The sequence below is a fragment of the Aspergillus karnatakaensis genome (assembly GCF_047715665.1).
Source record: "Aspergillus karnatakaensis strain CBS 102800 unplaced genomic scaffold BJY04scaffold_34, whole genome shotgun sequence".
NCBI classification, from domain to species: Eukaryota; Fungi; Ascomycota; class Eurotiomycetes; order Eurotiales; family Aspergillaceae; genus Aspergillus; species Aspergillus karnatakaensis.
Genome location: NW_027395746.1, coordinates 306,144 through 332,931, shown reverse-complemented (window position 1 = coordinate 332,931; position 26,788 = coordinate 306,144). Strand labels below are relative to the sequence as shown.

Below are 26,788 nucleotides of genomic sequence, written 5' to 3'. Positions count from 1 at the left end.
GCATTTCAAGCGAGCCTTCCTCTTGGAACACTCTAGTGGCTTGGGGTGTCGAGTCTCGACTCATGCCTCTGCTGCAGCCTCAGATGGAAAACTCTTTTTAAAAAAGTAGTCGTCCCCAGCATCATTCCCACCGGACTGGGAACCCCTTTGCGACCATGGCCGACGACAGCGATGCACGCTCCATGGCCGTCACGGCCACCGCGTCAGTCTTCGTCGCCGTGGCTGCCGTAGCTGTCTCGCTGCGCTGCTACGTTCGTGGATGGCTCAACAAGGCTTTTGGCTGGGATGACTGGGCGATGGTGGTTGCAATGGTAGCTACTCCCCAACCTGGATTTGCTGTGGACGACCCTCGACTAACAAGCAGCTCAGATCTTTCATTTTATGTTCGCCGGATGCATGATTGGTGGCGCAATATACGGCACAGGGCGACGGTTCGAGGTCCTCACGGCACATCAGCGAGTGACTGCGATGAAGGTTTGTAGACTATTTCCAGCCGTTATGATAGAGACTAACGAGCGAAGTACTGGTGGCTGTGCGAGATCGCATACTGCTTTGCCTCCATCGGCTGTAAAATCTCCGTCTGCATCTTCCTGTTGCGCATCACCGTCAAGCGCATCCATAACTGGATCCTCTACCTCGTCATGGTCCTCACTGTCATCACCGGGCTGATCTTCATGTTCATCATGCTGCTGCAGTGCAAGCCTCTGGAGTACTTCTGGACCCGGACTGCCATGGATCCTTCGATTGAAGGGTCCTGCATCAGCATTGAGATTGTCATCACCATGACCTATGTCTACAGTGCTTTCTCAGCTCTGTGCGACTTTACTGTCGGTATTCTGCCTATCTTCATCGTCCGGAAGCTGCACATGCGCCGGAAGACCAAGCTGGCGGTTCTGGGTATCCTGAGCATGGCTTGCATGTATGTTTGGTTCCTCTTCGCCTGTTGTCTCCATCCAGCTAATCCGCCAGTGCCTCCTCTGCTGTCATTGTCCGCATCCCCTTTGTCAAGACATTCCGAGATCCTGATTTCTTGTGTACGTCGGCAGATCCTGCCCTCTCCCGTTCTTCAACCTCTCATACTGATCACCTACAGACGCGACTGTCGAGATCGCCATCTGGTCCAACATCGAAACAGGCCTCGGTATCACCGCCGGCAGTCTGGCGACCCTCCGCCCGCTTGTTCGCCGATGGTTTGGTTCCTCTACCGATCCCAACTACAACGCTTCCCCCTTCCCCGGTCGCTCGTCGTCGAAACGTCTCGGTCCTAATCAAGACCGACCTCTTCCCCTGGGCTCGCTGGACGATACTGGCCATGGCCGACTACGGCCGGATAAACTTGCAGTCACGGTGACAACGGTTCATACCCAGCATGATCGGGACGAGCAGTGGGGGGATCTTACTGGGAGACGGAGTAGTGTCGAGCGTCTCACCAACCGGGATGAGGAGAGCGCGAGCTCAAAGTCAAGCAGGGAGCTAGGCTTGGGAATCCATCAGACCTTTGAGGTCACGCAGACCTCTACCGGTGGGAGATCGCCTAGTGTGAGGGAGCACTTGTAAATCATATCCATTATCTATCTCCTAATCATGGCCTTGCGCGGGCGGTTTGAGCTCATTCAGAATCTGATCCCTCCTTTCACGGTTGACCGTCCACTCTCGGTCTATAATCTCCTGATGCTTTGGACTGCGCACTTGAAATGAAGCCTCGTAGGGAGCCGAGTTGACCACGGCTGTCAAGATCAGATCCCAAGCATCCACCTCCACCTTCTTACCATCGCGATAACGGTGCGAGAAGTTGTATCCCCACAGCATTTGCGCAATGACGGTCGCGATACTGCTGAACGCCACATGTCGACCGGGGCACAAGCGCCGCCCAAACCCAAAGGGGCTATGGTCGAGACCTTCAGTCGCGGTCTGGCTATCTTCCAACCAGCGTTCTGGGCGATACTGCTCCGGATTAGGGAAGTTCGTCCCCATGACCCACAGGTTGGGAATCAGCGATGTGCCCTTGGGGATTCTATAGCCCATGTACTCGTCCTCTTCTGTGTTCACATGCGGCAGCGCTATCGGGGATGGAGGCTGCCAGCGCATTGCCTCGTTGACGATCGCATTGATGTAGGGAAGCCTGGGTAAGTCGGCGGCAGAGGGAATTCTATCTGGCCCAACAACACGATCAAGCTCCTCCTGGGCCCGAGCGACACACTCTGGGTTCAACACCAGCGCCTTGATTGTGAGTCTGGTGACGATGCTGAGCGCTTCCACGGCCGTCTGCTGGATCGCTCCAATAATCCCCGCGATTTCTTCGTCCGGCATATGTCTTCCAGTCTCTGACTGTCTAGCGTCTTTCACCCAATTCCAGGACGGAGCCACTTTAGCTGCCTCCAAGTGGCCCATGAACAGGTCCGTGATTTCTCGATTGGCACTACTGGCAAGCTTTTTCCATGGCGCCACCCACTGGGGCGCATGATCGAGGAACGGGAACAGCTCCACAAGCACGCAGTATATATCTCCAATCGCCTTGAACGGGTACGAGTTGAGTCTTTCCAGCTCATCAGGGACCGGAGAGTCATTTTCCGGGATGTAGATCCCGTACGCCAGGGTTAACATCAGGCTCGCCGCGAATCTTGCAATGACTTTATGGAAATGGACTCCATCGTCCAGGAGAAGCTCGTACAGCACCTGTGTGCTCTCCAGATCCTGGATCGGAGTATATCTCCTCGTCATTGCCGGGTCAAGCAGTCGCGCAATCACGCGACGATGGTCCTGCCAGCGCTTGTTGTGAGGTAATAGAGCCAGGTTCATGGAGCCAGACATGCGCTCGGATGCGACAATGAAACGCGGCCGAGAACTGTAGATTGCCCCGCGCTTCTCGAACAGCTCGCGGGCCATATCGAAGGAGCTGACACTGATGATCAGTCGGCTGCCGTACCGGAGGGTAACGAGCGGTCCATATTGCTGATGCCAGTCCTTGAAGCACTGCAGTGGCTCCTTTTTGATCATTTCTTGGATATTGCCGATAATCGGGATGGGGGTTGGACCTGGGGGAAGGGGCTTGCGGTGGGCGGAGATGAGTCTATGGAGCAGAAGGGCCGCGACAAGCAGAAGGAAGACTCTGACTGAAGTGTGCTCTGTCAGATAGGGCGGAATAGGAAGCAACAAGGCCAGTGCAGACTCTCTTTCTGTAGTGACGCTCATCTTGGGTGTTGGTGAAGTACATCAGACGGATCTGCATGGAGATTGGTATGCCTCCGCGTAGAGGACGCATTTATATTCCTCCAAAGACGCAGGAAGGGTGGTTGAGGGGTACTGTCTTCTGCCGCGGGGCCCTGTCCAGCTCTAACCCTGTCATATCCTATGAACAGCCATCTCGTAGATGCCATCAAAACCTGTTTGACATGCAGCTTGGCTGCCACCTATTGCTAAGCGACGATAGTGCGTCCTCTCTTCGCAGGGCGGAGTTCTTACTGTGCAGCAAATGGCAGACAACCACGTCTGTGCTCTGACATGCACCCTGTCCTACACTCTTCATCAGCAAGGTGGTTATTATTGGCGGAAAATCCTGATCTAATCTATCCAAGCCACGACCAGTGTACATCCAGACAGGCGTGCAGATTCCGAGCGGTTTAGGTTTCTACCTGCAGCATTAGCGGCACTAGCTAGAGTGCGACTCTGTTATATTCAGCTGGTGATGATGCCTCTGCCGAGGGGTTTATATCTTCGTCTATTCCTCTGATTCTACAGTGGTGTACATATTCACATATAATACCGCGGAGAGCAAATCATGGTATGAGCCCTATCTATACCTCTACCAGGAGCACTACTGACTGCGTAGACTAATTTGGAACTCTGTTTCTCGAGGAGTGAGCTCTTACAGCAGGTCCAGTCTGTCCAGATCTACATCCTAGTCCTGGTCTCTGGAGGGCTCTATGTCTTGTTCACGCATCTATCTCCCATCACGGTGAAGAACATTCCTCAAAATGCAAAGTCCAACCCAGAGCTAAGTCAAGCACAATATGAGAGTATCATCAACAGCTTTCTACATGAGATCTCATTTAAACCTCTCATCTCAGACGTGTCGCCGAGCTTGGAAGACCGCATAAGATGCCGGATGGAACGGCAGGGTGTATCGGAAGAGGTCATAAGCCTCGTCTATCAGAAACAGTGCATCAGGACTGCCGCCACAATGACATCCTATACCTACCCCTTCGCCTCTGGCCCGGTCAAAGAGGCGATTGCGACTTTTGCCGCTTACGCCATCAGTATCGACGATTTGACGACGGAGTTTGCAGCGGAACTACAATCGTACGCCACAAACCTAATGCTCCGCCGGCCACAGGGGCATAGTTTGCTGCAAGGCTTCACCAACCATCTGAGCGAGCAAGCCGAGATCTTCGGGTCGTACGGCGGGGACATGATCATCAAAGGCGCCATGGAGTTTATCTCGTCTGTCGTCGTGGAAGCAAAGTACATGGACTCTGTTCATCTCTCCAAACACACCACCGACTTTCTTGTGCCATTTCGAGCGAAAACAGGAGTAGCGGAGCCATTCGCCTTCTTCTGCTTTCCAGAAGACACGCATCCAGAACAGCGCGATCTGGAGAAATATCTCGCTGTCATACCAACCCTCATGCTGTTCTTGGACTACGTGAACGATATCTTGTCCTTCTACAAGGAACATATGAAACCTGGAGATTCGGCTAGTTTTATCAAAAGTTATGCACGAATGCATGGCCTCCGCCTAAGTGACTCGTTGAAGAGAGCTAAACTGGAAGCTCTTGGAGTGATCGGACGACTCCGCATGATTTGTATGCATGACCCCAAGCTGTTTGGGCATCTTGAGCAGTTCATCCAGGGATACATCTGGTTCCATCTCAGATTCCGAAGGTATAAGCTCTCTGAGCTGAACATTCCGCTCGCTCGCAGAGCATGACTGAGAGGTGGAGTTGATAGATAGAAATGAACCTAAGCTGGTATTCGAGTAGCAGCCAAGACAACCCTCGCGCTACCTCTTCCCCATCGGGGTGATGAACCTGGACTGAGGAAGGATTCAAGTTGTGGGCGAAGCCAGACCTGCCATATGGGCTGAAGGCATTGGGCTTATAGCTGGAACAGGTCGTCCCCGCGATCAGAGCGACGCCCTATTGGGGTGAGATCTTGACAGCTGGAGGAGTGTCTGGACTGCCACGATTGGAAACGGACTAGACCCAGTTTGTACCTAGTGTGCGGCATTCTGATGATTATTTGATACCATCCACCCCCTCGTGTCTCCAACTCGACATCATCCACCTTTCCCGCCCATGCGCCGCTCGATATGGTTGGAGTGCCGCGGAGCACTGGCTGCCGCACTTGCGTGAAGCGCAGGGTCAAGGTAGCTGTCTTCTTTAAGCTCTTCTCTACCCATCTAACCCCTGCTAGTGCGATGAGACCCGCCCCCAATGCCTTCGCTGTGGGAAGCTAAGAATCGAATGCCTGGGATACAAGCGCCCTCTACAATTTCGCATCCAGCAGCCCGACCAGCTTCAACCGCGCCAACGCAAGCCCCGTCCGCGACGCTCTACGCCAGCTACGCCCTTGGCTCCAACGGCCACCGCAGATGAGGTTGTAGCCCGGAACCTGATCTATGAGGCTCTCACGATCCAGACAAAAGAAGTCTTCAGTGACTGGCTCACCTACCATTTCCCTCGGGTGTGTTCGTCGTTCGCCTTTCGAGTCGACGTCGGATGGATGGAGTTTCTCCGGAATCTGAAGCCCTCCTGCCCACCCGCACTGCTGTGGGCGATCCGCACCCTCATCACCTTTCAGATGGGCACTATACACCGCAACGAGAGGGCAATCTACTGCGCACGTCACATGTATGGACGTGGAATCTACCACCTGCGATCTCTCCTCCAGTCACCGGCAGCGCTGTCGGACGAAACGCTTGCGGCGTGTATCTTGCTGGGAGGATACGAGGTACTCGATGGACAGGGGGAGAAATCCTGGATCGCACACACTCGAGGTATTCGCAACCTGATGTGCGCTCGGGGCTATCTTGCTCACAGATCCGGCATGGGGCGAACCTTGGTGATTTGTTTCCGGCCGTTCTTCATAGCCGAGTCGTTCCTTCTCCGGGAGGCCTGTTTCCTGGCGAGCTCGGAGTGGACTTCAATGACGGATGACATGGTCAGTAGTGCGAAACGAGGGGAGGGTGAACGGTTAGGCCTTGCGATGGACCACATCTTTAACGAGACGGCGAAATGTCCGGGGTACTATGCAAGGGCGCAAGCCATCCAGTCAATGAATGGCGAGCAAACATCAACGGTGGTGGAGGAGTTGCTCAGCAAGATATATGACACGAAACACAGGCTACAGCAACTGCAGTATAGCCTTACTGTCAGACCAAGTGGTATTCTTATGGACAGTATGGCTCGGCTCACGCTTGAAGGGCTTCACTCTGCACTGCGGCTGCTAGACCAGCTGTCAGCTACCTTAGAGGCAGGCTGTCAGCAGATGATAGAGATGGACATGCAATGCAATCCCACGAGTGCTGTGGTGCATCTAACGCCGATCGGGGACTGGTTGGATCGGTTCTCCCTGGGGATGGGATTCATCACAAATTATGCAGGGTCCGGTTAGGTAATACGCTTAATTGTGCTTGGCCAATCTTGGACATTGAGGGGCCCACGTGCGCAACACAAAGTCCGAAAGTCGTCGTCAGCAGCAGCAGCAGCCTCACTTTGCTTTTGTCTCGATTGTTTCGATTGTTGCCCCTGAAAGAATCAATGTCAACAAGAACATTCATCATGTCAAGATGACTGCCGTCACCTCTACTGTGGCACGAGCATTCTTGCTGCGCTGGCGATGGTATCTGACGGCCGCCCTTGCATCGTCGTGCCTGCTCTGGACCCTTTATTTCCTGTCGCAGCCGCATCGCCCTCGCGTTATTCCCCGCCCGCACCCGGATTCTTTCACTCACCCCGTCAACACCACCACTCCAGCTGTCCCTGAGATTCCTGAACTCCCACTCGAACCACCCACCATCGCTGCTGGCAATTCCACCTTGGGCGTGAGTTGATCCCCTTTACCTTCGCTCAATGCTAACTCTTCAGTTCCAATCCATCCTCGCCCTCTCTCCCTTCCCTTCGTGGCGCACCACCGGCCTCCAGGCAGCCGCCCAACTCACCCACCTCGAAATCACCATCCCACCCCAACCACCCACCCATCCCGAAGCCATCGATGCCTTTATCAGCCTCGGAGATGAAAATAACACTCACCCAAACCGTGGTTCTGCCACCGCCTGGCTTGCACACCTCGACCTGATCAAGCATGTCGTCCAGTCCGATTTCGAAACCGTCCTGATCCTCGAAGACGATGTCGACTGGGACTTGTCCATCCACGAGCAGTCCGTCGCTGTCGCCGAGGCCGTCCGCCAGTTGACCAAAACAGACGAGCTAGATCGGGCCCCCTACGGCCATTCGTGGGATGTGCTCTGGGTCGGACTCTGCGCCGAGACTTGGGATAAACATTTCGATACCGTCTATTTGGACGATCCAACGGCGTGTCCGCCCAACAAATACACCGGTCTGGCCAAGGCTCCGATGGAACGGCTGTCCAAGGGCCAGCGCGTGGTCTTTCGCTCGGGCGCTCCGATCTGTACCTTTGCCTACGCCCTGACCCGAGAGGGCGCCAAGAAGGTGCTGCTCGACGTCGGGGGTGGGAAAGACCAGGCGTTTGATATCGCGTTGATGAACGGGTGTCGCGAGCGAAACCTCACCTGCATCTCGGTATTGCCGGAGCTATTTCACCACCACACGCCCGGCATGATGGGACCGTCGAGTCTGGTCAATGGAGGGGGACAGAACAGCGGTGAGGATATTGAGGTGGAAATGGGACACACAGAAAATATCCTGAAGAGTGCGAGATGCCACGCCCTGTGGGGGAAGCCGTGCTTAGAACCGCCGCCACCCAAGGAGGAACCAGCAAAAGAGGAACCGCCCAAAGAGGAACCAGAGGCGCCCCCTTCTTAACGACGAGAAGTTCATGCGCTGGACGCTGGGGCTCGGATGTACAATATTAAACGCACATAGTTATGCTGCAGAGTCGGACATGTAGCTCACAGTACTCTCTGATTTGATGTGACAATGACATGTTGACGGTCTCCATTTGACCGTTTCCTCTGATCTTCCAGTTTCACAGATTACCCAGTCAGCAAGGGTCGGAGTAATATGGTACTCGGCGTCGAGACGGAGATCGGCGACTGCAAGGGATAGGTAATCGGCGATCGCTTCAAAAAAGCAAAGCCGCCGACCGACCTTTTTATCTGCCCAACGCGTCAGCGGCCAGTTGTCGGTCTGAAAGTTCATCAGCATCGATATGCAAGATCAGAGCAAGCTCGAGGAGGCGGTTGTCGTAGATCTGGAGGCCAAGGTCGAGCATCGAAGCATCGTGCGGAAATTCGACCTCCGACTCTTGACCCTGTTCACAGTGATCAACCTGTTCAGCTTCATCGATCGCGTCAACATCGGCAATGCTCGTCTCCTCGGGCTCCAGGAGGACCTCGATCTGTCCGGCCATCGTTTCAATATCGCCCTGACGTGTCTCCTGGTCTCTTACTGCGCCGTCGAATTGCCATCGAACATTCTCTGCAAGCTCATCGGGGGCCATGTGTACATTCCGATTCTTGTCTTTTGTTTCGGCCTGATCACCATGTTCACCTCCTTGGTAAGCGACCGAGGTGGGTTGTATGCCTGTCGCGTCCTTCTCGGCGTGTTCGAGGGAGGCATCTCTCCGGGGCTCGTCTTTCTTTTATCGCTCTTGTAGGACCATTCGCTCTGCTACTTCGCCATCCGACTGACAAGATCCACAGCTATCGACGTCACGAGCTTGGTTTCCGGACGAGCATCTATATCTCAGCGTCCTCCGCTAGCGGTGCATTCGGCGGTCTGCTAGCGATTGGTCTGTCGAAGATTCCCCCATGGGGTCGCATCCACACGTGGAAGAATATCTTCTTCTTTGAGGGCCTCGTCTCGGTCGGACTTGGGATTATCGCATTCTTCTTCATACCCAGTGGGCCAGAGACCGCGAGATTTCTCACCGAAGCGCAACGAAAGGTCGCCGTGCAACGGATCCAGCTCGAGGCTGCAGGGACAAGCGAGCACTCGCGCACCACTGTTCGCCATGTCATTCAGGGTCTGACGACTCTGCCCATCGTCGCTTGTGCGGTGGGCTTCTTTTTCGGAAGGTGAGATGGGATGGATGTTTCTCGGATACGGATTCACCGTATGCTAATCATCTTCAATGACAGCACCTGCGTACAGTCTTTCGCCCTCTTTTCGCCGTCGATTATCCAAGCGATGGGCTACACTGGGGAGCTAGCGCAGCTTCTATCGGTCGGGCCATACGTACGTGCTTCAACTGCACCAGACACCCTGCTAACAACCAACAGGTAGCAGCATGCATCCTCTCCATCATCGTCGGCTACCTGTCCGACCACTACCAAACGCGCGGCTGGCTGATCCTCGCGACCGCGCCCCTCGGCATCGCCGGCTTCGGGATGCTCGAGTTCCTGCCCTCCTCCATGCCCGGCGCGAAATACGGCGCCCTCTACCTCGCCGCCTCCGGTATCTACTCCTTCGCACCGCTGTGGATAACCTGGGGCGTCAACAACGCAGCCACCCCGACCGTTCGAGCCGTCGCGTCCGGTCTAGTCTTCACGGTCGGGTCTCTCGGAGGAATTCTCGCGCCGTGGGTGTATCTGTCCGAGGACGGCCCGCAGTATCGCACAGGACACGCGATCTTGTTCGCATTTCTGTTCGCATCGTGGAGTGTCTGCGCGGGGTTGATTGTCTGGATCAAGAGGGAGAATCGATTGCGAGCGATGGGAGCGAGGGATTCGGTGCTGGAGGGGTTGTCGGAGGAGGAGCAGGTGGAGTTGAGCAGTCGCCATCCGGCCTTCCGCTTTGTTCTTTAGCTTTACGAGTGGGTACCTTACCTTCTCTTCGTCATTGCTAAATCAACAGGGCATATACCGGTGTGAGAGTGTGGATTTGGCCTGTATGAATAATCAGTCTTGGCTCCGCCTGCTAAAGGGATGGAAAGGCCCGGACCACGTCAATAGTCACAATATATATATATCTTGGTCGACATCAACCCTCTTGACGAAAATAGAAGAGAACCAGTTCTTTTCAATCCCTCCTTTGCTATTGACTCGAGCTATTCATATTTTCAATAGTATTCATTACGACAGCAACCAGCATCATGGAAAGTCGGTCAGCGCCGCACCTAAGAAAAGCCAGCCTTCATCTACTGCAAGGGATTCAATCGATGACATTCAGGTCAGCTCCCCCGTCAAGCACACCAGCAATAGCAACGAGACTAACCGCCCTTCTGTCCTGGGCCGACAAGCACCCTGGTGAGGGGCGAGTCGCAAGACATGCGTCGCTGGGATGTGCTTTTCACCTCGTGTGACTAGCGATCGGAGGACAGCCTATTGATCCCTCAATCATGACTGCAGATCGGTGCTTCCGAAGACCGATCTGTTTGCGAGTCATATGGGTTGGGTGTGCGACCAATCTGGTGCTCAGAATATGTGATATCATGCAGCCAGGGCAAGACTTTGATGCATGGCATCCCTTTCGCGGCAATGGCGTAGTCGAGAGTCGACCGCAGGAGGCGTATGCATGGTAATTCAAATAATGATGTCTGACCAACAAGAAGTAGTGGATTCATGTACTTGTTGGATATAGGCGCCGGGTCAGCGGAAAGAGGCACGGTTTAATAGACAACTGAGGCCCGTTGCATAGGGAGCAGACAGTCCCCATATTCTTAGATTGTAACTAACTGAAGGTGAACTTGTGCTACGATGCTAAGCCTAGTGAGTGATATGATGCAGATCGTGGGCACGCTGCTCCTCCTGCTGCTTCCGGCCATCTGGTTGGCGTTGAGGCGACTATACTGGCATCCCCTGTCCAAGATTCCAGGCCCCCTGCTAGCAGGGCTGACAGGATGGTGGGAGTTCTACTTTGATGTCATCGAGGGCGGTACCCTGGTCAAGATACTACCGCGGCTTCATCAAAAATACAGTACGTGCTCATCCCAGGCTAGGCTGCGTACCTAACAATCCAGACTCCCCGGTCATCCGCATCTCACCGAACCACGTCCACGTCAATGACCCAGAGTTCTACCATGTGTACGTACGCAGCTTCAACTGCCGGGCAACCACTCACGGAGACAGTGTATATCGCGCCGGAACCGACTACGGCAAGGCGCCGCACTTCTACAAAGCCCTCGTCTACCCCGAAGCCCTCATTGCGATCATGGATCCAAAGCGACACCGCGTCTACCGAAACACGATCGCTCCTTTGTTTTCGCCAGCAGCGATCGAGCTCTGCGCTCAGGTGATATTGACAGCTGCGGAGAAGATCCGCGAAGGGTTTCAGACAGGGCAGGCGGTTGATATGGAGCGACTGTTCAGGTGCTTCTCGGTGAGTGCATCGCAACCATGCTGCGGATAAGGAATTGACGGACAAGGTCGACATCATATACGTAACGCTGTTCGGACAAAAGGACGAGTTTGTGAAGGACTATACGCGTGCGCATCCGCTCATTGCCAGCATGGATCAAATCACCCACGGCATGTGGCTCGGTATGCTTCCTCTTCCGCACTCGAGCCCGATACTGAACCACTCAGCGAAGCATTTCCCCGTCATCAACAAGCTGCCGCTGTATCTGCCGGCGGCGCTCACAGCTCCGCAGCTGGCAGGATATGCCAAGTTCCGGGAGGTGAGATTGCGACCGTTGAACGAGAATGCTTCTCGGAACTAACTGTGCAGCAATGTAATGCATGGGTGGAAGAGGTCCGACAACGACGAGAGCAAGGACAGATGACAACCTCGGATGGCATCACTACCATCTTCGACGCAATGCTTCAGCCGAGCGAGGAAAAAGGATACAAGGCGCGGACATCGAACGAACTCATCAACGAAGCAGCGCTGTTCATCCTCGCCGGGAGCGACACATCAGCCTATTCTCTCACGACGGCGGTCTATTATCTCCTCACGAACGTAAAAGCACTATCTCGCCTTCGAGAAGAGCTCGATGGAGCGGAAGAGTTTATCCGCGAGGGCAACTGGGAGGAAGTCCGCAAGCTTCCGTACCTGGCAAGGCATTCCGACCGGTAGACAAAACCATGCTAACGAATGGTAGGTGGCAGTCGTGAGAGAGACACTTCGATTGGCCACCCCAGTACCTGGCATCACGCCTCGGATTGTGCCTGAAGGTGGAGTGCAAGTGCAGGATCATTTTGTGCCTGGTGGGGTGAGTTTCAACCTTCGCCTCGTTTTGCCGCGTGGGGGGATTCATGATTCATGACGCTGATCGGGGCTCCATTCTCATAGACAATTGTCTCAGTCACACACAGGACGATTCACGACCATCCGAAGCTGTTTGAGAACCCAGAGAAGTTTGAGCCGCAGCGGTGGATGGGAGAAAAGGGCAAGGCGCTGGATCGGTGGCTTGTCGCGTTCAGCAAGGGGTCGCGCCAGTGTGTGGGCAGTCCGTAGGTATCTCTTTCTTCGCAGAAAACAGCATCTGACGTGACGATAGACTGGCAAATCAAGAGCTGTCTCTTGCAACCGCGCACATCTTCAGTCGGTTCGACTTGGAGCTCTTTGACACCGACGCATCGAGCATGGAATGGGTGGATAATGTGGTTGCGGTCAACCAACGGCCAGTGCAGGTCAAGGTGCTTCGAGAGAGATGGCTGTAGGAATGTAGTCCAGCAAGTAACCGGTTCCTTTGACTAAACAGAAGAGTTGCACGGCGAGGTTGAAGCGAGGAATGCGTATGCAGAGATGGTTACACTGGGTCACCAACACTTCCAGTTGCTTTGAGGAGATTCCGATAGTCCCTTCGCTGTACGAATGCGACCGAGTCCTATGATGTGCAGTCGACGAGTCCCCTGAATCTCCCAGCTTGAGTAGTTCTTTGTTGTCCTCTCGAGCTTGACGCCACCAACAACCTCAAGAATCACCTCACCAATAACAGTGCGAGACGCCCTGCCCCGTGCGCAGCCGCATTGACGCTTGTCCTAGAGCGATCTCGTGCAGGAGAGAGTCTGCTTTGTGAGAACAGAAAGCATATCGTGTGATTGGCAATTCGCTACCCCTCGAGCCAGATTGTGAGGTCGATCATCCGCCCAGAGGCCATGGCACGCCTGGCGTTGAAGTCGAGATGTGCTCAATTTTGTGATCATAAAACGGACTTTAAGCCGCCTGGACTTCCTCCCATGGCGAGATCGTCCACAGCGGGTTATCATCGTCACCATGGCCAAAGCAGATGACCGCTCGGGAGATGTCATCACTGTATGCCTTGTTCTTTTGATAGTGGCTTGTCTCCCTGTCCTGTTACGACTCTATGTCCGAGGGTTTATGGTCAAGGCATATGGGTGGGATGACCTGTTGATGCTGAACTTGAATAGCTGGTCTTCATCTCCAACAATGTTGGCACAATTGTCTCTTGTATTTACTGTGGTCTTGGTCGAAGATTCGCAGACCTGTCGGTCAACCAGCGCCTGTCAGGCATGAAGGTAGGGCTGTATATACCAAGCTGGCCTCAACGCTAACAGGCGACAAAGCTCTACTTCTTCGGCGAGCTTTCCTTTCCAATCACCACCCTCTTCTGCCGACTGTCTGTCTGCGTCTTCTTCTTGCGCATCATCGTCAAACCCGTGCATGTTCGAGTCGTCCACTTGGTCATGATCATGTGCGTTCTGTCAACCATCATGTACGATATCATGGTGGTGCTGCAGTGCACGCCCATTGACTACATCTGGAGGCGCTCGATTGGAGATCCCGCAATCCAGGGAACATGCCATTACACCGCCATGCTTGTCACCTGCGGGTATTTGTACAATTCCCTGGTGGCAGCGTGCGATCTGACCCTAGGCATCCTCCCACTGTTCATAGTGCGGCACCTCCAGATGCCGCTGGTGACGAAGATCGCTGTGGCAGCAATTCTGAGCTTGGCCGGCCTGTATGTCTCCATGTCATTCGGAATGAAACAGGAACTAACCACGAGCAGAGCGGCGGCGTGCGCAATAGTCCGCTTCGCCTACATAGGATCATTAGAAGGAATCGACTTTCTATGTCAGTGTGCCCGTATCTGTCGTCGATCGCCTGCTAACAAACTTCCAGATGATACGGTAGACTTCACCATCTGGGCTCAACTCGAGCTAGCGGTTGGCATTACTGCTAGCAGCCTGGCAACTCTCGGGCCCCTTCTTCGGCTCTACAGGCGACTGGCCTCCGGTGCGGAACAGGAGGAGACACCAGTTGTACCCGAGAGACCTGTTTATCGTCGCCGTCGCGGAGTGCTGGATTTGTCAATGCCCTTGAGCATACTGGTTGGGAGCGTCGCGACTCAGTTTCGACCTGACAAGCTCGCCACGACGGTGTCAGAGGTTCGCTGTGGCCCTAGAGATGAAGAAGCGAGCAGTCAGATCCGGTTGACTGCAGAGGATGGCCGCGGGGTCTCGGCTGGGACGAACGAAACAGGTACGGGCATCTATCGGAAGTATGAGCTGTCGCAGATATCGGACGTCGAGTCAAATGGAGCACGAGGGAAGGAATAGATACCACAGCTTCGACATTCACAGAGAGTCTCACATGAGTTATGAGATGGAATGCTTGCAGGCAGAGTTAGTTCCCTATTATATTGCCCCTTTGCCCGATTACAATTACCCCCTTTGTTACCGGTTTCATTAGTAGTTAGTCAATCGAAACAGGATCTCTTACATTGCGACCGTGCAGCGCGGGCCTTGCTGGTCATTTGTCATTGTCTAACTGCCGTCTCTGGAGCTCAGAATGGATCTCTCATTGATAGATAGATAGGCTCTTTGTATCTGCCACTCGAGTACCGAGCAAAGGAACCTCTCGCACTATACCGAGACAACCATCTCGAGGGTCAGATGCAGCTGTGCAAGTTCTTTGTTCTCATCCCTGACGCCATCAGCCAATAGCTCCATGCATGGAGCGGATCGCAACCACCCCGGAGACTGTTGAGAGCAAATCCTGGTTCTATCTTGGATGTGCTTGCTGGCGGCCAGAAACCTTATGGACGACTTACAAATGATAACCGGTGCACCAGCCTGAAGCCAATGGGAAGAGCGCAATAGCATCTCGCTTTCCCCAGAGACAAAGAATTACTGTGCGGGACAGAATTTCGAGAATAGACTCCCATTTAGGATCAGTCCTGAGGGATCATGTTAAAAGCTGGCCAGTCCCGCCTGGAAACTATTTCGCTGATACATGAACCCTCACAGATATGGTTGATCCAAACGACCGCTCAGCTGAGCTTCGGCACATCGCAACTGTGCTTCTCTGTGTCGCAATGCCACCGGTCATCTTGCGCTGCTATGTCCGAGGATGGGTAGTCAAAGCACCTGGCTGGGACGATGGCTTTATGATCCTCGCAGCAGTACGTGCGGCTCTCAACGTGACACGATGAGAAAGCTAACATATGACTAGGCCTTTCAGATAGCTATGACGGTGTGCGAGGTGATCGGAACAGAGACTGGAATCGGCAAGAGGTTTTCACAGCTCTCCGAGCAGCAACGAGTGCTGTCAATGCAGGTGAGTCTTCATAATCGCATATGACCTGAAGCTAGCTAACATCAACCCAGTACTGGTTGGCATGTGCATCCATGTACGTTTTTGGGGTTTGTTGCTGCCGGATCTCCGTCGCCATCTTCTTGCTGCGTCTCACGATCAAGCCGATTCAGACTCGGATTGTGCAGGCTGTGATTGCGGTTTGCGTAGCTGGGACTGCCATGAAACTGGTGGCTCTATCCTTACAGTGCAAGCCCTTCAGTTACTTTTGGGAGCAGGTCTTACTTGATCCCGCTATCCAAGGCGTCTGTGTTCTGCACACGATGACCATCATCAGTTATATCTACACAGCTTCTGCCCTGATCTGTGACCTGACGTTGGGGATTGTTCCTATATTCCTTGTCAAGAAACTGCAGATGGCGATGGTGACCAAGGTGGCGGTGGCCGCCATCTTGAGCCTGGGTGTACTTTGAGTTTTTAATTGGGATATATGATTGACAGAGTAGCCAAGTGAGGTGCTGACTGACGCAGTGTCTCTGCCGGTGCAATCGCTCGCATCGTATACCTAAGTACTTACGCGTAACCCGATTTTCTCTGTATGTGCGCGACAGCGTCTCTCGCCTAGAGCCCATAGCAGCGCATCTAACTAGACTTTCAGATGCATCCCTCAATCTCTCGCTATGGTCCAACATTGAACTTGGGCTCGGGATTGCTGCCGGCAGCCTGGCCACGCTCGGCCCGTTGCTTCGCACCTGCACCCAGCCACGCAAGGGGCAGGGTGAAGACGATGGCGAACCCCGGGTGATTGAACGGCCTGTTCGACGCCGCCCCCGTATCGTCTTCGATCTTTCGCTCCCATTAACGTCAGTGGCAGGGAGTGTTGCGAGCCGCTTTCGACCCGATCGGCTGTCGGGAACAGTCACGCAAGTCAACGCCAGCGGTAGCCAGGAGAAACTCGCCGCTGAAAATGCACGGGAAAAGTCAGCCGAGACACAACAGAGCGAACATGGAATCTACCGGAAAATGTGAGGTCTTCCAGGTGTCGGACGTCGAGTCGTTGAATGCGCAGGAGGGTTGATAGTCCGGGTGACGACGGACCAGGACACATAATCCCGTATGGATAGCTGCTCGTGTAGAACTCTGTAATCTAGATAAATCTTAAGAATCTGTTGTTGTTTACTCCGGACAGAACACGGATGGTAAACTAAAGTATTCCAAATAACGAATATGTTCTTTGTTTAAACTAAAAGCAGATGGACGCCTCGGACCGCGATCTCGGATAACCAGGGCGGCACGCGACAAACCCTTGTCTCAAAAGTCTTACTTTCGAGTCTCGTCAGACCTAGACCTTCCGGGGAAAGCTCACGGACATGTCTTTGAAGCAGTCAGCTGAAGGTCCAAGCACTGGTGCAGATCATTGGGTGAGCAGCTCAGTGGTGGCGTCAAGGATGTGAACAAAGGAATAAAATGACAAATTTCCGAATGCGCCATCGCCGAGGTTCGACCTTTTCCTGAAGACGTTCGTGCATGTGTAGGGTGGTTACTCGGGGTCTTCACCATGTGGGTTATATAGGGACATATGTGAACGTCTTGTGGCCAACTGCACTCCATCAGACGGCCGAGGGCCATAGACTATAGTACACTATCTACGGATGTCGTACAGGCTCCACTGGTGCTGCAGATCAGAGCGGCTGACCAAGGTGTTGTTGAAGACAAAGAACCAAGTGCCGTACCATACGGGTTGCTCTTTAAAAACAAGCATGCCAGCTTCTCGGGGATGGACCGCAAGATACGATCAGAAGCATGGGAGCGCCCGATGATCGCTCAGCGGTTCTGATCATTGCAGCAGGCGTTCTGATGCCTGTTGCTTGCATCACGGTCCTCTTGCGCTGCTACGTGCGAGCATCTGTGACCAATGCCTTTGGATGGGACGACACTCTGATGGTTTTGGCGACGGTATGCTCTGTCCCTCCGACTCCGAATTCGATAATCGATGCTGAGAGATCTCCAGATCGTCTATATTGGCTTTTCACTATGTCTGATCCTAGCGAGTGCCAAATATGGCTGGGGCCGGAGAATCGCCGACAAGGCTGTCAGTCAGCGGGTGACTGGAATGAAGGTAAAGAGGACTTGACTCCCATGCTACCTAATTATGTCCGGATTAACAGTAAGCTAGTACTACTTCGCCAGCAATCTAGCCTACGATTTCTCGTCCTTCCTCTGGCGGCTGTCCATCTGCCTCCTCCTGCTACGCATCACCATCAAGCCAGTGCATGTTCGGACTGTGCAGGTGGTGATGCTCCTGGGGATTGTCGCGACAATCGTCTATACAGTCTCCTCACTTAGCCTCTGCCGTCCACTCGCGTACTACTGGAGACAAGCCGCGTTTGACCCTGCCACCAAGGGTGCGTGCCAGGCCACTGCAGCCACCGTCTGCATGTACTTTTACTCGATTGCGGTTGCCATCTGCGACTTGACCCTGGGTTTTCTCCCCGTCTGCATGGTCTGGAATCTGCAGATGCCAAAAGTAACCAAGGCCTTGGTCGGGATCATCCTGAGTCTGGGTGGCGTGTGGGTTTGAACCAATCTGAAAGATATAACCCCTGGAGCTGACAGCAGGCAGAGCATCTGCGGGCACGATTGTACGGATTGTGTACGTGAGTGCTGCCCATGACGGCGACTTTCTATGTGCGCAGACCCTGTCCACGCCCATCTTCGTAGCAGGCTAATGCCGACTAGACAACAGCGTTTATATGGTCTTGTGGGCGTTCATCGAGGTCGGGGTGGGCATTACCGCTGGTAGTCTGGCGACCCTGGGTCCGCTTCTTCGCCCATGCATGGCCCCTCGAGTCGAACGAGTCCAGTCCGACGATGAAAATCCATGTGCCGGACCGTCTCCGCGAGCACCACAGCGAGATCGCCGCCGCAGTATTCACAATCTCTCTCTGCCGTTGGCGAGCATCCCGACACAGTTCCGACCGGACAAGGTGGCGGAGATTGTGACAAAAGTCCAGAGCCTACCGACGACCAACAGCGACGACAGTCGAAGTCGGCTGGCCTTTGAAGAAGAACGAGACTCGGCCGGCGCGAGCAATGCTGGGTATGGGATTTTTCGGCGGTGCGAGGTGTCGCAGACTTCGGATGTCGAGTCGGCGCATGAGCAGCGGTGCTCGTAGTGGTTCTCTGCTGGTCAGTTTAGCGCGCGCATCTTGATCGCAATCTCAATAGCACTGTCGGCGTCCTTTTACTGCTTTGTAGAGTTCGCGCCAATAGTACGGAGTAAGCGAAAAATATACGAGCAGCACAACCTTAGTAGCTCCAGCCGTGGTAGATTGGTAATCTCACTCACCCCCCGACGCCATCGCGTCAGACAAGACCGAGCGACTGTATGCGACCGGGAAAAAGGGTCGCGATAGGAAAGCGACCCGTAAAAAAAAAACTGCGATTGGAGAGACAGTACGTCATTGTCGGTGCGGCACTGCGCACTGAATCAGTTGGTGATGGCAGTGGCATGGCCCAAGTGGGCCTTCGCTTGGGAAGGAAGATTAGGCCCCCTTAGTGCTTCTTGGCCCCAAGGTAAGCCCCGTTGTCGTTGGACGAGTTCACATCAAGAGGAAGGGTTTCCGAAGGTCTGAGATTAAGGAATCCGTGGCCGTGTCTTGTGTGCATCAAGAGTTGTGCCACCGTCAGGGTCTGAACCCAAGGTATGATTGGATGCGCCAGAATTTGAGTCTTGCCATCGGGAGGGCGAATCTCAGAATCTGGCAGACGCCAGATGGCAGATAAGGTGCCAGGGGAGGCGAGAGAAGAGGGTCAGGCCCCCAGGGACTCCGGGGGACCCCAGGAACAGCGGTAGGCTCAGGCTGTGATGACGCATACCGCCGGCCGGAGACTGGAGCATGGGATGATGAGAGTCTATTGGCACGTGGAAAAGCATTCAAAGGCAGAGATGACCAGCTGAGGCAGCCTTGTTCGGCAAACTTGCCACAGGCCCGCCATCGACCTCTTAGCTTCCTGCCCTGGAAAAATACCCGAGAACACGGGGGGAGTGTGCGGTTGAAGAGGCGGGGGATAAGACCGTTGGTTTAATCACGCATCCAGCGCGTGATACTGGTACACCGTACGTAGGCGAGATTAATCTGTTGGACTTTCGTCTGGAGTTCCGGGTGCCGCCCCCAGACCCCCCAGCTTCCCCAACATGCTGACCGGAGCCGGGCGTCGGGGAAGAAGCAGATGGCGAATAAGGCAAACAAGCAGTAACCAGTTACTGTAGTCTGTAGAGAATACGAGAGTTCTCCGGCCCGTGACCGAGTCGGCTCCTATGCAGGATGCCGTGTTCCTCGGGAAGCACAGCGAGGTGCAAGTGAAACCAGAGCAGCGAGTCTTGGACGATGTCATTCGCGGTGCTTGGGGGCCGGAAGAGGAAGGGATTTTATTATTGCATTCTCACTGGTAGAGACTGGCTATGAGTTTTCCCATGGGGTCCACTCCACGCTGGCCACCACCCGCTTGGCCCATGCCATCACCCGGAGATTCTCCGGGGTTTCATCTCGCCTGGATGTTGTTTCGTGCCTCTTTTTACCCTTGTTTCTCATTGTTTCAAGTCGAGAGAAACCGCCTGCTGATCCAAGTCTGTCACTTGCACTGACAGCTCCCCTCCCTTGCAGCATTCCTCTCAGGATCGGGGATTGTCGCCGTGGATCGGCCGTGCGGGTGCCGCATTCAGCAAGCGGTGCACCCAGTGGGCCATTTAAACTGGGGCAGTGGAACTGTGGGAGAGAATGGCCGGGGATGAGTGGCTCATCCTGGGGCATTCGAGTGCAACTGCCCCTTGGCGTTTGTCAGCGGCACTGGTTGGTCTCCATTTAGGGTAGCATAGAGCCTGAACGCCCCAATGCTTCTCATCCAGAGCCAAGCACGCCAAGCCGAATGCAGGCAAGATGGCGTTCGGTTGAGTTTCCTGCTCTCTTTCTTGGTCTGCTTGTGGGTTGTGTGGAGCGCTGACGAGAACATCCCGGGGGGGTGCGACGGGGGGGGTGCCAGGGTGGTTACCAACTTGCCCTGAGGTTATATAAGGACCGCCCCGGTCTCCATGTTCCTGATCATCACTCGAGTCCATCTTTCTTTTTTTCTTTTTCTGGTGTCAACATGTGGACGACTACCTCTGGCCTCACGGGCCGTTCTTTGTCATGGTCCATCACCTTCACAGCCGTCATGGGCTTCTCGCTCTTCGGCTACAACCAAGGCATGATGTCTGGAATCATCAGTGGTGGCAAGTTCACCGAAGAGTTCCAGGCTCTGTACCTGTCCCCTGACGCCGACAATGCCACCTCTCGTCACATCAACGTCCTCCGTGGTGGTGTTACCGCTTGCTACGAAATCGGTTGTTTCTTCGGTGCTCTGTTCTCCATGTTCTACGGTGAGAAGCTCGGTCGTACACGCATCATCTTCGCCGGTGCCAGCATTCTCATCCTCGGTGCCATCATCACCACTGTCTCCTTCGGCCACTCCTGGGGTCTCGGCCAGTTCGTCATTGGCCGTGTGGTCTCGGGTATTGGAAACGGTCTGAACACTGCGACCATCCCCATCTGGCAGTCCGAGACCTCCGCCTCGCACAACCGTGGTCTGCTCGTGTGTATGGAGGGTGCACTGATTGCCGGTGGTACTTTCATCGCCTACTGGGTCGTCTTCGGTCTTTCCTATGTCGACCAGTCCGTGCAGTGGCGTTTCCCCATCGCTCTGCAGGTGCTCTTCGCCCTCATTGTCGCTGTCGGTGCCCTCCTCCTTCCCGACTCCCCCCGCTGGTTCGTCATGCGCGGCTACGACAACGAGGCTTGCCAGGTGCTCTCCCAGCTCAAGCGCACCACCCCAGATGACAGCGCTGTCCTCGAAGAGTTCAACTTCATCAAGGCTGATGTCGAGAACACCAAGGCTTCGCAGGCCGGCTGGAAGGTCGTCTTCACCGGCGGCAAGACCCAGGAATTCCAGCGCATGATGATCGGATGCTCCGGTCAGTTCTTCCAGCAGTTCACCGGTTGCAACGCTGCCATCTACTACTCCACCGTGCTCTTCGAGGACAACCTGGGTCTGGAGCGTCGTCTCGCCCTGATCATGGGTGGTGTCTTCTCCACCGTCTACGCTCTCGCCACCATCCCCTCCTTCTTCATGGTTGAGAAGGTCGGTCGTCGCAAGCTCTTCCTCATCGGTTTCCTCGGCCAGGGTCTCTCCTTCGTCATCACCTTCGCCTGTCTGATCAAGGAGACCGACGAGAACACCAAGGGTGCCATCGTGGGTATCTTCCTCTTCATCACCTTCTTCGCCTTTACTTTACTGCCTCTCCCCTGGATCTATCCTCCCGAAATCAACCCTCTGCGCACCCGTACCATCGGTGCCTCCGCCTCCACCTGCACCAACTGGCTCTGCAACTTTGCAGTCGTCATGTTCACCCCGCTGTTCGCCGACACCTCCAGCTGGGGTGTCTACCTCTTCTTCGCCCTGATCAACTTGCTCGCCGTGCCCTTCGCCTACTTCTTCTACGTCGAGACCGCCGGTCGTGAGCTCGAAGAGATCGACATCATCTACGCCAAGGCCCACGTCGAGAAGCGCCTGCCCTTCAAGGTCGCCAACGACATGCCCAAGCTCACCTTCGAGCAGATCCTCGAGCAGAGCCGCGAGCTCGGCCTCGACACCTCCGGCGCCGCCACCCCCGAGCGCACCGAGGCCGGTCTCAGCAGCGACTCGGACAACCACGAGGCCAAGGAGAAGGCTTAAACTCGCCCCGAAACAGTTTGATTTGTTTCACATTGTTTCAAGATTCACCCTGTTAATGTTAAAAACCCCGTCCGGTCGGCGAGCCGACCGGTTGATGCTATCTGCCCACGCCGTGGGACACGTTTACTGCGCTGCATGATGCATGATTGTGTTGTGGATGATGGCTTTTTATATATCCCCCCACTTGTTTTGGATTTGGTTTTCTTTCCTTGTGTTAGATTGTTGTGTTCTAGGTTCAGATCATATAGACAACTAGACGCCATGCTGCAATATGATTACTTGATCAAACTCTCTCGAACTTGTAATAACTATGACTCGGAAACTGTAAGATCATGCTCAACCATCACGCCCTATGGCCTTTGGCGACGGATGGTTCGTACAAAATGTTCCGTTCGACTTCCTAGACTGCTCGTGTCAGCATTGCAAGGTCTGTGACTGCGATCAACTTGTATTCATGAATAAATACCAATATATATCTATGTAACATACAGCTCCACGATGCTCTCCTCGAGCAAGGAACTTCCGGTCGATTCGGTATCGACGATGGCCAGTGCTCTCAGCATTCAGAAATATATATCTCTGCCATACAGCGTAGAGTCATGGTATAACTATATCACCAAACTCACCCATACCCCAAAACTCTCCGGCAATAGCGGTAATACCTGAGCTGATGGGAGCCCTAATGTCTCCATCAAGCTCTGCTGCACCAGAGAATCACCAACCTGAACTTCCGATTCTTCCACACACCATCTATAAAGACATGCCCTATGTCCCAGATGCATGCAAGACGACCACGCAACCATACCACTCAACCGAGCATATCCGGCCTGCCATCAAACCACCAAATCTGTCTTCGCCGATCCCAATCACGCCGATATTGTCCCTGCGCAAAGCCTTCCGTCTCTGGCCGGTCGCGAGCAGGAACGCATACGGCCTACGGAGTACTCCAGCAGCTCCACACTCCACAGCCATTAGGTTGACGCTCGGCAAACCCCCGGTCTCCAGTGTTGTGGTATAGTTCCGTAGACGGGCCAATTGCAGCCACAGGCGAGATTGGCCGGGCATGGCGCCGGAGAAGGTCCACGCTGTGTCCACTGTTCACTCCGAGGGCGGCTTGGTCGGAGATTTCGTGGCCGTATATAGTAGCGGCATTCGGACTTGGGGATGATTGAGATGAAGCGGTCGCCGGTTGTGCCATTGTGGGCGCGGAGGGCGGCTCCGTCAGTCTCTGTCATGAAGGGATAGTTAACTAATGCAAGTCTCCAGAAGATGGTTGGATGCAATCCGCTCTCTCGCTCATATACTCGTCGGCCGCATCACCACAGGTGTCGGCATTGGTCTGTATACAGCCACAGTGCCTTGGTCTGTAGCAAAGCCGCCGAGGAAAAGACATGACTCTGTTCTTGTCCCTTAGCACTATCATTGCACGACTGATGGAACACCCTGTCGACGACTTTGTGTATTTATGCCGCCATGCAACGAGCTGCTACTGACCATCGTCACCAGAACTGGGCTAATCCTTCCTCCACTGGGCGGTTTGGTTACCATATTCACTGTATGAATCCAATCATCGCCGCCCATGCTTTTCTCCACCGCTTGTATGGTGGTAAGTGCTGAGGTCGCTCAAGGAGCCGTGGCTGGCCTGCTGTCGCACTTGACCAGAGCCATCTCCTTCCATTTCTTCGCCATCTTCGCGCTTCTCATCGAGAGACTCAGCATTCCACTCCTGTATGGTGCCAAGATCGCTGCAGTAGAAACTCGGCATAAGGGGACTGCCATGGGCGCAGCAACCGGTTAATTGTTCAAGTTCGTCGTCGCCAAAGTCACCCCGGTCGCATTTGCCAGCATCGGCTTGAGGTGAAATATCGTACACTTTCCGACAAGCGCGCCAGGCCGTATTATCATATTTACATTTCATGCGGAGAGTCGCTGTCGTTCTGTCGAGAAACGGGCGAGGTCTTCCTGCAGTCGAAGAACGCGTTTGACCCGGTGCGTATCGCGAAAGCAATGCCAACAACCCCAACAAAATGGATGGCATGAGACTGCAGGAAATATAGATGGGCTTTGGCGATGACGAGAGACCTAGAATTGAGTGAGGTGGGTAGCTGGCGCCGTGTGAAAGATGGTGTAGAACAGAGTGAGTAGCCGACCTCCTCGACACCGAGTAAAACCGCAGAATACTTTGTTTTCGGGAGAGTTACATCTTAAATGCCTAACTTGGTCTCGTTTGCCACAGTCTGGATATGCAGTATTCAACCCGAAGCTGTGTGCGGACGTCAGACAAAGTCAACTCTCTCACCACCACCTGCCATCCAGATCGACAACATGAGCCAACAGTATAACTCCCTCTACCCAGGAGAAGTCCTCGAGACCATATCTGGCTTCCCCACAATCTATCACTACCAACCTCCGGCCAATGTGAACCCCAAGCAACCACGCCCACTGGTCGTCTGCGTCCCCGGCGGCCTCCATCTCGCACGCATCTTCTACGGCGGCCACAAGGGCTCAAACCCATCCGACTTCCTCTCTCACTGGCTCTCCCAGCATGGCTTTGCCGTTCTCTCCCTCTCCTACCCTCTCGAGACGTCTCCAGACCTCATGCCCGCGACCGCCGCACACTTCCGCATCCCAAACTGGGGACTGCAAGCAGCGACGACAGCAAAGAAAGTCATCGACGAACACGCGATTTCATCAAGCGCGGTGATTCTCATATCTTGGAGCATGGGCGGCCACATGGTGGTGCCATTCACCATTGCAGCGAGAGATCTCGGCCTTGATGTGCAGCAGTATATCGGTTTCGCCGCAACGCCTGGCTTCTCAAGCATCCGGTCGCTTTCACGCGGGATTACCTGTAGTCCATCAGGCTACTTGCAGCTTCCGCCGCATATGGAGGTCTTCCAGAGACAGCTGGCTAAAATGAACGAGGTCAACGGGCGAGAGATCATTTCTCAAGATGTCTATATCCGTGAGTACACGGGTGGGACGCCGATTAACCTCATCGGACTGGGACTGAAGTATGATGGGCAAGGAGAGTTTGTCAAGGACGATGTGCCGCACGAAGAGGACACGAAAGTACTTGATATTGCTAACCTTCCGTTCATAACTGCGCTGGCACCGACCAGTATCCTAGATGCGAGCCATGCGCTGGCCGATCGGGCGAGCTGGGGGTTTCTCCTGACGTATAAGCTAGAGGCTATGATTGGGAAGCAGGGCATACGCAACGTGCGGGATTCGGATCGGTGGCAGCAGTTACTGCATCTTATACACTCTGCTCCGGAAAGACTGTGCAGGCCAGTGCCGGGGAATCATTTCTTCTTCGTTGGAGAAAGGTCAGCGAAAGAGGCAGCAGAGGAGGTAAGCAGGTTGATTGAAGATGCATCTCAATTCAAAGCAGAATTAGCTGCTCTCATAGCGAACCAGCAGGTGTAGTATACATAATGCCACGGATTAAGCATCGTCTACAACAGGTAGCGTCGTTTTATCCACAAATTGCAGCATATCCTCAATCTCCTCTAAGAGGTTGTACCAGTGGCCGAACTTGTCGTACGCTTTGCACTCCATGTCCATCTCGAAGCCATCCGACAGAACTGCAGCCATGCGTTGGGGCAGCTTGAACGATTCTCTCCGACCCTCGGCGCCATGGCCGAGAAACACTGGCGTTCGCAGATGAGAGACGTTGAACTGAACAGGAGGCTGGTCAAGAAGGTCGCGAACGTGCTTGACGTCGCCTGGAGACGCCCGGGCATTGACACCTCCCACCCTTCTCAAGTCATTCCATCCGCACACTGATGCCAATATCGCCCCCGAAGAATCTCAACAGTTTCTCGCATCGTCAAGGCTTTAAAGATCAAACCATTAGTTAAGTGTTGCCGGATCGAACGCCGCAGCGCGTCTCTGCTTCGCGGTGGGAAAGACGAATTTTGCTGTCGGGAGGCGCCTCGCGATACCGGGTGATTGGAAAAAGACATGGATGAAGAACTCGCCGTTGCTGCCGTGGCCGCGAAGGAGGATATAACACGGCGAAGCCATGATGATGATGGATAATATCAGAAAAAAAGAGCAGAGAGTCGTTGCAACGCCTAACCGCCGACGATACAGAGAGTGGAGATTTCTGTTCACAGAGCCTCTCGCTCTTTACTTCTTCGTTATGTTCTTCCCCTTACTACCACTCTCCTTCTCCTTTTCCGGTCCACTCGGCTTCTGTAGCTGGAGAGGAGGTTCATCGCCACCTATCATGTGTCTCTCAACCACATTGGACGCGCCAGTCATCTTCGCGACCACACCCCCGGCGACTATGGCAGCGACAGGGAGGGCTCGCATCGAGCCGGGGAGGGCGTTCTGCAGACTGGAGAGCTTGGCTAGCTTGGCGACTTCATTGGTGAGGTTGACGGGGAGTTTGTTTGGCGACATGGAGAGGTGAGAGAGGAGAATTTCTG

The 26,788-nt window shown here is 54.3% G+C and overlaps 15 protein-coding genes across 15 annotated transcripts; 13 read left to right on the top strand and 2 right to left on the bottom strand.

Moving 5' to 3' along the window:
• Positions 1–49: 49 nt before the first annotated feature.
• Positions 50–1,557, top strand: BJY04DRAFT_228878 (uncharacterized protein; the record flags this gene model as incomplete). The annotated part of the gene is made up of 5 exons (XM_073718938.1): positions 50–311; positions 370–474; positions 522–919; positions 970–1,034; positions 1,094–1,557. The coding sequence occupies exons 1-5, from the start codon at positions 156–158 to the stop codon at positions 1,555–1,557; spliced, it is 1,188 nt and encodes a 395-aa protein (XP_073569794.1). The 5' UTR covers positions 50–155.
• A 21-nt stretch (positions 1,558–1,578) lies between these two features.
• Positions 1,579–3,229, bottom strand: BJY04DRAFT_228876 (cytochrome P450; the record flags this gene model as incomplete). The annotated part of the gene is made up of 2 exons (XM_073718937.1): positions 1,579–3,109; positions 3,213–3,229. The coding sequence occupies 2 exons, from the start codon at positions 3,227–3,229 to the stop codon at positions 1,579–1,581; spliced, it is 1,548 nt and encodes a 515-aa protein (XP_073569793.1).
• Positions 3,230–4,180: 951 nt separating this feature from the next.
• BJY04DRAFT_219781 (isoprenoid synthase domain-containing protein) lies at positions 4,181–4,927 on the top strand (the record flags this gene model as incomplete). The annotated part of the gene is made up of 1 exon (XM_073716685.1): positions 4,181–4,927. The coding sequence occupies one exon, from the start codon at positions 4,181–4,183 to the stop codon at positions 4,925–4,927; it is 747 nt and encodes a 248-aa protein (XP_073569792.1).
• A 381-nt stretch (positions 4,928–5,308) lies between these two features.
• BJY04DRAFT_219780 (Zn(II)2Cys6 transcription factor domain-containing protein) lies at positions 5,309–6,612 on the top strand (the record flags this gene model as incomplete). The annotated part of the gene is made up of 2 exons (XM_073716684.1): positions 5,309–5,365; positions 5,413–6,612. The coding sequence occupies 2 exons, from the start codon at positions 5,309–5,311 to the stop codon at positions 6,610–6,612; spliced, it is 1,257 nt and encodes a 418-aa protein (XP_073569791.1).
• An 88-nt stretch (positions 6,613–6,700) lies between these two features.
• BJY04DRAFT_88488 (uncharacterized protein) lies at positions 6,701–8,176 on the top strand. Its single transcript, XM_073721233.1, has 2 exons — positions 6,701–7,042; positions 7,086–8,176. Exons 1-2 carry the CDS (start codon positions 6,788–6,790, stop codon positions 8,001–8,003), a joined length of 1,173 nt encoding a protein of 390 aa, XP_073569790.1. The 5' UTR covers positions 6,701–6,787; the 3' UTR covers positions 8,004–8,176.
• Positions 8,177–10,232, top strand: BJY04DRAFT_88489 (major facilitator superfamily domain-containing protein). Its single transcript, XM_073721234.1, has 4 exons — positions 8,177–8,792; positions 8,843–9,217; positions 9,281–9,377; positions 9,422–10,232. The coding sequence occupies exons 1-4, from the start codon at positions 8,350–8,352 to the stop codon at positions 9,944–9,946; spliced, it is 1,440 nt and encodes a 479-aa protein (XP_073569789.1). The 5' UTR covers positions 8,177–8,349; the 3' UTR covers positions 9,947–10,232.
• Positions 10,233–10,799: 567 nt separating this feature from the next.
• On the top strand, positions 10,800–12,742 carry BJY04DRAFT_228869 (cytochrome P450; the record flags this gene model as incomplete). Its single annotated transcript, XM_073718936.1, has 9 exons — positions 10,800–11,057; positions 11,101–11,164; positions 11,210–11,459; positions 11,506–11,620; positions 11,666–11,757; positions 11,808–12,134; positions 12,181–12,291; positions 12,372–12,532; positions 12,580–12,742. Exons 1-9 carry the CDS (start codon positions 10,838–10,840, stop codon positions 12,740–12,742), a joined length of 1,503 nt encoding a protein of 500 aa, XP_073569788.1. The 5' UTR covers positions 10,800–10,837.
• A 789-nt stretch (positions 12,743–13,531) lies between these two features.
• BJY04DRAFT_88474 (uncharacterized protein) lies at positions 13,532–14,954 on the top strand. The gene is made up of 3 exons (XM_073721232.1): positions 13,532–14,007; positions 14,056–14,120; positions 14,169–14,954. Exons 1-3 carry the CDS (start codon positions 13,730–13,732, stop codon positions 14,603–14,605), a joined length of 780 nt encoding a protein of 259 aa, XP_073569787.1. The 5' UTR covers positions 13,532–13,729; the 3' UTR covers positions 14,606–14,954.
• An 801-nt stretch (positions 14,955–15,755) lies between these two features.
• On the top strand, positions 15,756–16,080 carry BJY04DRAFT_192740 (uncharacterized protein). The gene has a single exon (XM_073711817.1). It carries the CDS (start codon positions 15,803–15,805, stop codon positions 16,052–16,054), a length of 252 nt encoding a protein of 83 aa, XP_073569786.1. The 5' UTR covers positions 15,756–15,802; the 3' UTR covers positions 16,055–16,080.
• A 1,304-nt stretch (positions 16,081–17,384) lies between these two features.
• BJY04DRAFT_219775 (uncharacterized protein) lies at positions 17,385–18,757 on the top strand (the record flags this gene model as incomplete). Its single annotated transcript, XM_073716683.1, has 5 exons — positions 17,385–17,537; positions 17,593–17,700; positions 17,758–18,152; positions 18,205–18,269; positions 18,321–18,757. 5 exons carry the CDS (start codon positions 17,385–17,387, stop codon positions 18,755–18,757), a joined length of 1,158 nt encoding a protein of 385 aa, XP_073569785.1.
• Positions 18,758–20,657: 1,900 nt separating this feature from the next.
• On the top strand, positions 20,658–22,623 carry mfsA (glucose-inactivated glycerol proton symporter STL1). The gene has a single exon (XM_073711816.1). It carries the CDS (start codon positions 20,730–20,732, stop codon positions 22,350–22,352), a length of 1,623 nt encoding a protein of 540 aa, XP_073569784.1. The 5' UTR covers positions 20,658–20,729; the 3' UTR covers positions 22,353–22,623.
• Positions 22,624–22,883: 260 nt separating this feature from the next.
• Positions 22,884–23,487, top strand: BJY04DRAFT_88441 (uncharacterized protein). The gene has a single exon (XM_073721230.1). The coding sequence runs from the start codon at positions 23,023–23,025 to the stop codon at positions 23,368–23,370; it is 348 nt and encodes a 115-aa protein (XP_073569783.1). The 5' UTR covers positions 22,884–23,022; the 3' UTR covers positions 23,371–23,487.
• Positions 23,488–23,849: 362 nt separating this feature from the next.
• Positions 23,850–24,264, top strand: BJY04DRAFT_88443 (uncharacterized protein). The gene has a single exon (XM_073721231.1). The coding sequence runs from the start codon at positions 23,932–23,934 to the stop codon at positions 24,148–24,150; it is 219 nt and encodes a 72-aa protein (XP_073569782.1). The 5' UTR covers positions 23,850–23,931; the 3' UTR covers positions 24,151–24,264.
• Positions 24,265–24,677: 413 nt separating this feature from the next.
• Positions 24,678–25,764, top strand: BJY04DRAFT_219772 (thioesterase domain protein; the record flags this gene model as incomplete). Its single annotated transcript, XM_073716682.1, has 2 exons — positions 24,678–25,706; positions 25,753–25,764. The coding sequence occupies 2 exons, from the start codon at positions 24,678–24,680 to the stop codon at positions 25,762–25,764; spliced, it is 1,041 nt and encodes a 346-aa protein (XP_073569781.1).
• A 35-nt stretch (positions 25,765–25,799) lies between these two features.
• On the bottom strand, positions 25,800–26,381 carry BJY04DRAFT_219771 (uncharacterized protein; the record flags this gene model as incomplete). Its single annotated transcript, XM_073716681.1, has 2 exons — positions 25,800–26,112; positions 26,233–26,381. The coding sequence occupies 2 exons, from the start codon at positions 26,379–26,381 to the stop codon at positions 25,800–25,802; spliced, it is 462 nt and encodes a 153-aa protein (XP_073569780.1).
• Positions 26,382–26,788: the final 407 nt, after the last annotated feature.